Raw genomic sequence first — 10,210 nt, 5'->3', positions numbered from 1 at the left:
AAGACACCTCCCAGCTTCACTAACACAAAAAAAAAAAAAAAAAAATCAACATTAAGAGATGAAGGATGCGATTAAAATGTAAACAAGATTACCAGCAGAATAAAGCAAGATGCTTAACTTATGATTATTGCACTTAAAGTCAGAGAAATGATAGTCTTCACATGTAAAATATATTTGAAAAAAAAAATAAGGGTAAACCAAAACCAGTAACTGATAAAAGAAATGTGTATTTGTTCTTTGTTTTTTTTTCTGAAAGATACATGACTCAATAAGTTTGAGATTCACCAGACTTCCAGATACTGTCCAGTGACGTCTAGTTATTAAGTGTACCTATGAATCATGTAGATGGGGGAGCACGGTTCACCCACATCTGCCTCTGCTAAACGTGTTTTACAGCTTAAGACTTGTGCTCCAGTGTAAACGCAATAATTACAGCTTCATCTCATCGACTACTTCGGCGCGCAAAAAACATGACTACAGCGTGTGGTAAACGTTTGGCTACATTTCCCACCTTTACCTTCGCGTGGACAGAGGCAGCAGTTGGACCTCCGCCGGTTCACAAGTGCATTCTTATCGTCTTATTTAGTTTCAGTACCCAAAAAAAGTCATAAGGAATGTCAATCTTGCCAAATAAAGAGGCTGGAAGTTATGTTCGGTGAAATAACTAAAGTATTTTTAAAAAATGACTATGAAACTACAAATAATTAAATCATAAATTTGGCTTCCATTGATCCCATTTGTTCCTGCTTATTTCAACCGTGGGTTACCGACACGACAGCTACCTAAACCTAAACCTTCGTCGTCTACTTTTTACCAAGTTTACCCGCCTTCTTTTTTGGCTCGTAGGGCGTCCGTAAAATGCTCGGCGTCTCCTCCATGACGCGCACCAGCAGGTTGTCGATGTAGTCCTCCAGCTCCCTGATGTGGGCGTCCTTCTTCTTCACCACCTCCTTCTGCTTGATGAGCTCCTGCACCACTTCCTCGAAGGATAAGTTCCTGTACGCCGCCACGCTTTCCTGCGTCACCTCCTGAAAATGGAAAACAAGAACATCATGCTCTGTTCAACCGCAGCTCCACTTTGCGATTACAACACAGGTAGGGGGTGAAATCTTAACCCGGGGAATCGGAAACCGCTCCTCGGACTCTTACGGCATCATAATACTGGGGTGTGATGCAGATTAGATTACCGACATTAGCATCTCCGTAGGTTTGTACAGGCTTAGGTGGTGTGATGGCTTTTTTGTTGTTGTTAATTGGCTGAAAGTATTGGATTACACACATCATTTTGGAGTGTTCCTATTACAGTATGTAGAAAACAGCTCAACACAATGTTAACACTGATGAAGTCAATGCAAAATTACAGTTTTACAAATAAATAAATAATAAAAAAGCCCCACTTTTACAAGACTTTGCCCCAGGACAAAAAAATAGTTTTTAGCTTAACCCCTTCATGCATGAATTATGAGAACCTTAGTTGAGTTTTTTTTTCCTGAGTGTTTTTATTCCTCTTTAGGCATAAAAAAAAACAATGCGATAGACATTTTTTATGAACCTATTTTTCATGGCGTTACAAAAATGTCCACTCAGCTGGACACCAATTTTTGAAGCAAAAAAACATATGTTTAAAACCCATCATCAGAAAGTGATAAACTGTGTGAAAACTATGAAATAAAAACATTTTTCATGCAGCTAATCTGATGTTTTCTCACATTTTAACATACTCTAATACCAGTTATTACTAACTTCATGCAGACAACATGCAAAAAAAAAAAAAACCTTTTTGATTAAGAAAACTGTTGATTACAGTCTAATAACAATTAGCAATTGATTTAACACACGTTACTGCAGATCAGGTTTATCAACCTGATCTGCAAAGTTACAATAATGGTATGAATTACAACGTATTATGGGATGATTCATAAGCGTCCACTGTGTCGGCTGATGTGGAACTAAAACAACAAAACCCATGAATATATAAGAGAAGAGCTGGAGAATAACTGTCCACTGTAGTGACCAGTATGCAGGAAAGGGTTAATATACACTATATGGCCAAAAGTATTGGGACATGTTGAATTCAGGTATTGTCATAAATATCATTGCATTGCTTAATTTTGTTTATGGGTCAAAACACGGTGTTTGAAATCTCTAACAGGACATTTTAGAGACAATTTGACAGATTAGTGTTGCTAAATGACCCATATTTTGTACTTTTAAATTAATTTTAAGGGATTATCCAAAACAAGGAGCTATTTTATATTGAAATAAATCTTGGAATGGCAATCAATTAAAGTTTGCTCTCTGACAGGACATTACTGCGTTTTGACCCTTATCAAAACCAGAATCAGAATGTCTTTATTGTCACTGCACCAAGTACAATGAAATGAAGGTAGAGCTCTCAGGTTAAGTGCAAAGAATTAAAAGGCAAACAACAAAACATTGCAAACTATGAATATTTGTAAAAAAAAAAAAAAAAAAAAAATAGAATTTAAATAGTGCACATAACATGAGAAATAGTGCAATTGTGATGAGAAGATAAAGAGTGTGAGATAAATAGTTTACATGATGTTTCAATTTCTAAAGTATTTTTCAAATCAGTATGAACAGGACATCTTACAGCTGTAGCCATGATGTGTCCCAATATTTTTCTCCATATAGTTTATAAACATCAATATTTCCTTAAAATTTAATGGGAGATTTTTCTTCTTAAGTGAGATGTGAAGAAAGTAGATGGTTAGTTGTGGTAGAAAATTATTATTTACAGTCCAAACGTGAAAAATATTTTAGAAATTTCCAGGTCGAACATTTAAAATCATCCATAAAGTCCATATATGACTTCCTATCAGTGCTCAATAGTAACTATATTGATATCTCTAACCGTCGACATGTTATAAACCATCAAAATATGGACCATTATGAGCAAAGGCAATTATTTTAACATTTCAAAAACTTGTAAAACATTTCTCAAAACTGTGAACAAAGTTTGTAGACAATGTCCAAAGGAAATTACAAATAAAATCTGAAATTAATCTAACTAGTAGCTTTGTTGGAGGAGATGGGTTTTTTTTATATATTGTTTGTAACTGTTTTTTAAAATAGCCAACTTACAGGAATACAAAGGAGAAAAGAAATTGATAAATACAAAAGACGGAAAGAAAAATAAAAATTAAATGGGTGTACAACTCAAGATGATAAGGTACAGGATGTTGCATCACTAGTAAACAGGCTGGATTCCACACAGATTCCTCCAAAAACAGAGAGGTGAGTGGCATGTTATGGACCACTTCCCTGGCCAAGGTCTTCATTGGTTTGAGCCATAAGGTCCAAAAAAAGCTGCCAAATTTTACAGAATGTCTTCAGATTATTACTCATGTTGTATCTGATCTTCCATTGGAGAAGATGTTTGAAGAAATTGCTAACGACGATGCAAGACGCAGCTCGTTTCCTATTGGGTGGTGAGATAAAAAAGACTAAGGCCCAATCCCAAATCACCCCTTAGCCCCTCCCCCTTACCCCTCCCCCTTGGCCCTTGCACTTGACACTACTCCTTGAAATGGAGCTGCAAGGGGTAGGGGTTGAAACATTCTCCTATTCTCCGACCTGTTACGTCATCATCAGTCATCGATGCCGCTATTAACAGCTGCGACAACCAAGGTTCTAATAGTTTTAGATTTTTCATTATAGTTTAGTTTTATTTAGTTTTGACTTTTTTTCTCTAATTCAGTTAGTTTTAATTAGTTTTTAGAGCAGGTTTGGTAGTTTTTATTAGTTTTCATTTTTTTCTAAATGCTTAGTTATAGTATTCATTTTAGTTTTGTCGAATCTTTTATCTTCCTCTCCGTTACATTCCCATAAATCCCAGACTTTCTCCCAACATTAGTCTCCATGTTTCCAGGTAGAGTGGGGACCAGAAGACGACTGTAAACCACCAGTGATGACAAGTGATGGACCATTAAATATCATATGGTGCCAGCAGCTAAAATTGCTAGAGCAAATTAAATCGATTTCATATCAATCCGACACTGACAAAGACAAAAACGAAGGGAATTTTATCCATAATTTTCATACGTTTTAGTTAGTTCTGTAAGCACACAATACAGTTTCAGTTAGGTATTGTTTTTTCTTTAAATTATAGTTTTCATTTATTTCAGCTAACGAAAATGTTTTTACAATTCTAGCTTTCGTCATTTCGTTAGTTTTCGTTAATGATAATAACCTTGGTGACAACTTTGTTTCCGACAGTATTCCCCATGCCGTCAGCAGCTGGAACCGTCTCTGTTCCATGGGCTTTGGTCCTCGTTTTATGGCTATCAACTATAAACTGCAGAAATGCCATCTATAACACAATGAAATAGCAATAAACGGTTGATCAAATGATTAAGTTGTTTACAAAGAAAATACGAACATTTGTGTGTTTCTTTCATCACACTGCTGCACTTTTTTGGCTGTGTTTACCTCCATTTTGTCAATGACTCAAAGAGAATTAAGGGAAATTTCTCCTACCCCTCTGTTCGTAATGTGGTCCTGGAAAATCTGTGTTTCGAGGGTTATGCTGCCCTCCGCCTTAGCCCTTCCCCTCTCTTTTTTTTTTTTTTTTTTTTTTTTTTTTCACTTGTCTTGTCCAGCATCAAAACAGCAGAATGGTAGTCTGGCTCCTTTTGGTGCTGAACAAATTTGCTTTGCCAAGGGAAACTTCACAAAGTATATGAAGCTCCATCAGTCAACACTCATTGACTTTGGATTTTTTTTTTTTTTGCTTTCAATCATTTATTTATATGGGGGAATATGTTGCTTATTGTTTGATTTATGTAGAGTATATTCTTAATTATTGTGTAATATAAGGTTCAATAAAGATATTGTTTTTTAAAAAAAAGTATACGAAGCTCCCCTTGATATTCTACCATCTTTATTATTACTTTATTATTATTTATTATTACATTTTGATGCCGGACCTGACATGGGGGGGGGGGGGTGAGTGAAGGGGGGAGAACAAGAAAGGAGAAGGTGGTGAAGACCTTCACAAGAAAGAAAGATAAGTGCAAAAATAAAATTATTCTGCCTCAGCATATCATTTCTACATGTGCATTATGGATCAGATCTACAAAGACACTAAGCGCTTAGTAAGAGGCAAAAAATTGTTAAAATTGTGCTTAATTTTCTGAAGACATTTCAGGTTATTCACATTTTATTGTTACAGGATAGTTTGCAAATGTAAATATTTTCATAATTTAATGTTATTTTTTGGACTAAAACAAAGACAAAAATTTGAAGTTGTCATTATTTATAGACATAATGTTATATTTTTTTCACATCAAACCCACAAGAAAATATAGTCTTTTTTTTTTTGGAGGATATTTTACTTGAGATCATATTGGTCTGTATGTGGAACCTGAACTAAAATGAATCTGTGGAATTTTTGCACTTTGCAAATTCATCCCACGGGCCGGATTGGAACCTTTGGCGGGCCACATGTTTGAGACCCCTGTATTAACCCTTTCATGCATAGGTCACTACAGTGGACAGTTATTCTACAGCTGTTCTCTTGTACATTAATGGATTTTGTTGTTTTAGTTCCATATCAGCCAACACAGTGGATACTTATGCATCATCCCATACACTGACATTCAGACCATTACTGTAACTGTGCTGTTCTGGATAAACCTGATCTGCACTAACATGTTTGAGTGTAAATCAATTGTTATTTGTCTAGACAAAAAGGCTTTTTTTGCATATTATCTCCATGAAGTGAGTAATTACTAGCATTAGAATATGTTGAAATGTGAGAAGACATCAGATTAGCAGAATTAAAAATGTTTTTATTTCATTGTTTTCATATCACTTTCTGATATTTGTTTTTTGTTTTTGTTTTTTTAATTCTCTTTATTGAGTTTTTTTTTCATATAGCAACAAAGACGTGTTCATATACATTCACTATGCTCAATGCAAAAAAAAAAAAAGAGAACACGTAGTAAAACAAAAAGCGCACAAACAACAGTAAACAATGAACATAAAAAAAAAAAAAAAAAAAACTGAGGACATCGTATATCGCCAATTTTAAGTTGTTTACACATTTGCATTATTAAAATAATCAATGGAAGGTTGCCATGTTAAGTGGAATGCATTTAATTTCCCTTTTAATGAAAATTTAATTTTTTCCAGTTGTAAATGTTTCATTACTTCTCTCATTAAGGCTGAATGAGCGGGAGAAGTTTTTTGTTTCCAATTTAATAGGATTAATCTTCGCGCTAGTAACACCACAAAACATATCATATTGTTTTGGTTGTTGGAAAGTTCTACAGCAGCCGGCTTCACACCAAACAAAGCAAAAACAGGATCTGGTTTAAGTTGTTTTTTTAAGATTTCGGATAAAGTCTGAAATATCTTGGTCCAATATATTTTAACACAAGGACAGTTCCAAAACATATGTGCAAGCGAGGCCCTGATATTTGGTTTTAAACACATTTCTTTACTTCAAAAATTAAATGCATGGATATTTTTGTAACGTCACAGAAAAAAAAAACCTCAATCACGTTGTTTTTTTCATGGCTAAGGAGGAATAAAAACACTCAAAAAAAATAAATCTTGACTCAGGTTCTCACAATTCATGCATGAAAGGGTTAAATGATGAATATAAGAAAAGAAAGCTTCCCCTCCATCTAATCGAGAATCGGGACAACACTACCCCTTCAGGTGTACGCGCAAAACAGAGGGGTAGGGGTAGAGGTAAGGGGGAGGGGCCAAAGGGTGAATTGGGATTCAGCCTGAAAGAAAAGAGTGTATAAAAAAAGAGCACGCCTTTGTCCAAACTTGTGACTTTCAGGGTGTTGGTGCAGCTCTGAGCTTGTTGTTCTTTCACATAGACAGAAGGCCACTCACAGTGATAATACGCAGATAAAAGGAAGGAGAATAAAAACAGAGAAACAGAAATATTCACCTTCACTCTACCAGAGCCCATCTACACAAACACACGACCGCTATCATTTTACAGGGAGTTTTATTTGCTTGATTATTCGCAAAGACATTTACATTTATCTGCTTCTTTCCTAACACCGGTGGCCGTGACTGCTTCGGTTCCCAAAGCATTCTGGGAACTCTTTGATAGAAATGCAACACCCCTACCCTACGTGGAAACGAGGGACCGGCCTGGGGGAGGCTGTGAGTGTCGACACATTACACACTTTGCACAGATCCGAGACAGATGTGTTTGGTAAAAGTTGTTTACAATGGCTGAGCAGATCCCCTTTTAGAAGACGACAGCATCTGACAACAAAGTCAACTGCGAAGATACCCGTCAAGTTTACTCACGACGCGAAAAAGAGAGAAAACGGTCTAATTAGTCGTGTTGGTCTAATGAGATATAGACTGTCATGTGTATGTCTGTTTCTCTCTGGCGCTAATAAAGGCTAATTATGCGTCGTCGAGATGAGACTGGGATTTAGCACTTCCACTGACATGTCAATAAATCCTGTGGCAGATGTTATGATCCGCCATTGTCCAACAGTACGTCTAATGAGTCAAAAACAGTTTAACCGCCCTAATGGGACGAGACTCTGACACTTCAACATGCCGTCAACATCTTGAGACAACGGTGCTCCTTTTCCTCCACTTACATACATCTGAAAGAATAATCGTTCTAATTACAGGGTTCGTACACATTTTTCAAGGTCAAATTCAAGCACTTTTAAGGTTTATTTTCAAATTTTGCCAGCACAGCACCTTATCACCGGGGTAAAACACATATCTAGAGGAATACATATGATTGTGATTATTTTTGTCACTTTTTTATCACAATCACATTCATTGTATTACACTATAGACATCTAAAATTATATTTCATAATTGCAAAACATTGAGAAGTTCAATGAGAACACAAAGTTTTATCCAAAAAAAGGGAAGCCACTTAGCGACAAAGATAAAGATTAAAAATGGACCTGGACAGGGTTCCTACAGGTTTCTACAAGTAAAACTTAAAGGGCTCATATTTCTCTAAACCCACTTTTATTAGTCTGTGGTTCATTTATTTGTGTATTTGGACCCGAATAGTTCATAAAGTTTGAATTTGAACCCTCCAGGTGCTGCAAAACTATCTTTATATTAATTTAGGCAAAAATCAAGTGGATTTCTACACCCCGTTTCAATTCCTTCTTAATTTGTTACGTCTATAACTAGTTACGTCACGACATTTGCACATATAAGGTCAAGACTTCCCACAAACATTTCTCCGAGTACGACATAATTGTTTGTCAGCAGCAGTGGTTGTAGTAAAAACTGAAAATATGTCCAAACTTTGAGCCGATTACCTAAAATGTTCAGTTGTTGGTTGAACGGGACAGAACGGCACAGCCAACAACCTGGAGGGGGCGGGGCTTGAAGTGGCTCATGCGCATTTAAAGGGCCAGCGCTCCAAACCACCTTTCTGGTGTCATTACTCAGAAATAGGGTTGAAGATGGACCTGTGGAGTTGAATGAATGAAGAATTCAGACCCAAGCAGAGCATTTACAGTTTATGGAGACCACAGGGAAATGTTTGAAAATGCATAATTCCATTTAAAATAAATAAATATCTCTCCTTTAAGGGTTTTTAAGACTACTGAGAACAGAATTTAATACTTATTTGATGGCCATACAGGCAAAAGTTTGTGACTCCTAGAATTTAAGAATTTAGGAAAATGTATTTATTTACTCCAACGCCTTGATTCCCACCATTCTGAGTCAAATTGTCGGGTTGGAACAGGTCAAACTGAGTCGACTAATGTTGCTTTCTTTGCGGCTTGAACATTTCCCAGACACATTTAAACACCTTTATGGCAGTTTATGGCAACAAAACTTAACACCTACCATATCAAATTTAATACCTTTTAAAGACTTTTTTAAAGGTATTAAAGGCAGATTTGTAAATTCATGACATTTAAGACTCTTTAAGACCCCGTGGGAACCCTGCTGGAGTCAACCTGATAGAACCTGCTAATGTTCTTTTTTGACATAAAGTTTTAGTTTTCAAAATGTATCACCTCTGTGGTATGGCGTCCAACCTGACATAGTTAATATTAAAAATGAATAAATCAATCACATCATAGAGTTATGATCGCAAGCACTTAAACTGAAATTCAAGTACTTTTCAGACCTTGAAAACACAACACTGAAATTCAAGTATTTTCAAGCACTGGTACGAACCCTGTAATTAGAAAAGGTTCAAGCCAAAACTTTGACAAAGCTGCAAAGACTCCCCCCACCACCACCACCACCACCACCACTAAAAAAATGTTTTATGGGGAAATGCCAGGCTGCGTATTTCTGCAATTAAAGGTCAGGCTCATAAATACCAAAATAAGGATGCAACCCAAGCCCAGCTTTGCTCTTTGAGGACAATCTATTTGGGCAGCGCAGTGTGGTACGGTATGTGCAGATCGTATTGCGCGGGTACGAGAGGAGCTGTAATCGTTTTTAATGAGGGACCACTTTATCGCTTCAGTGCTGGGCATCCTCCCCCAAACGGATAGAGCAGCAAAGCCTTCACCCTGTTTAAAATACCACACTTATCAGCTTCCACTCCCATGCACCATTCAAGCCTCTATTGCTGGGCAAAGACAATGCAGAAAGAGCTGGAGCGGGACTGCTCACCAGGTATCTTATCGCCCCAACAGCAAAAAAGGCTACTGTGTATATGTATGTGTGTGCGTGTGTGTGTGTGAAATGAAATATTTGCCACTGAGATTAAATGGAAGGAGGGTTTTGAGAACAGAGCTCGCTCACCTGTTCCACACATTAAAAAAAAAAAAAAAAAACACCATGTGAGTAGGAATACGAGAGCTGACGGCAATATGGAAGTGGATGTTGGTTTTATACGCAACCATGTGTACGTGCACATGCTCGCTCGCTTCCTCCGTCGTCGTCCGCTCTCTCACACACATACACTCACGGCATAATAATCAGGAGCTTTAGTGGCTGGTGACAAAGGCCTGGAAATGACCATGAACTGGCAAAGTAATGATGACCATTCTTCTGCGATCAGTAGTGAGCAGGAGATAAGGCACACACTTGGCATTCTCCAGTTGTGTCATTACAGTTTCTAATGAGCTCAGCTTTGAGAATCTAAAAGCTCAGTCCTTTGAAATCTCTCGCTGCCCTCCCTCCCCCCGTGTGTGGTTAATTAGGGCCTTGAAGCAGAGGAAAGAGCTGCCATTTCTGCGAGGCACTGCTGCATGCACAGGGC

General features: G+C 37.1%; 1 protein-coding gene across 1 annotated transcript in view; it reads right to left on the bottom strand.

The window, feature by feature from the left end:
• Positions 1–240: 240 nt before the first annotated feature.
• The window catches only part of rab11fip2 (RAB11 family interacting protein 2 (class I)), a 28,825-nt gene continuing 18,855 nt past the window's right edge, over positions 241–10,210 (bottom strand). The window contains exon 6 of the mRNA XM_030156325.1: positions 241–1,028. Coding sequence (XP_030012185.1) covers positions 804–1,028 — 225 coding nt within the window. The 3' untranslated portion in view covers positions 241–803. The remainder of the gene's footprint in view (positions 1,029–10,210) is intronic.

This window comes from Sphaeramia orbicularis, chromosome 15 (genome assembly GCF_902148855.1).
Source record: "Sphaeramia orbicularis chromosome 15, fSphaOr1.1, whole genome shotgun sequence".
NCBI classification, from domain to species: domain Eukaryota; kingdom Metazoa; phylum Chordata; class Actinopteri; order Kurtiformes; family Apogonidae; genus Sphaeramia; species Sphaeramia orbicularis.
This window is presented reverse-complemented; position numbering and strand designations above follow the sequence as displayed.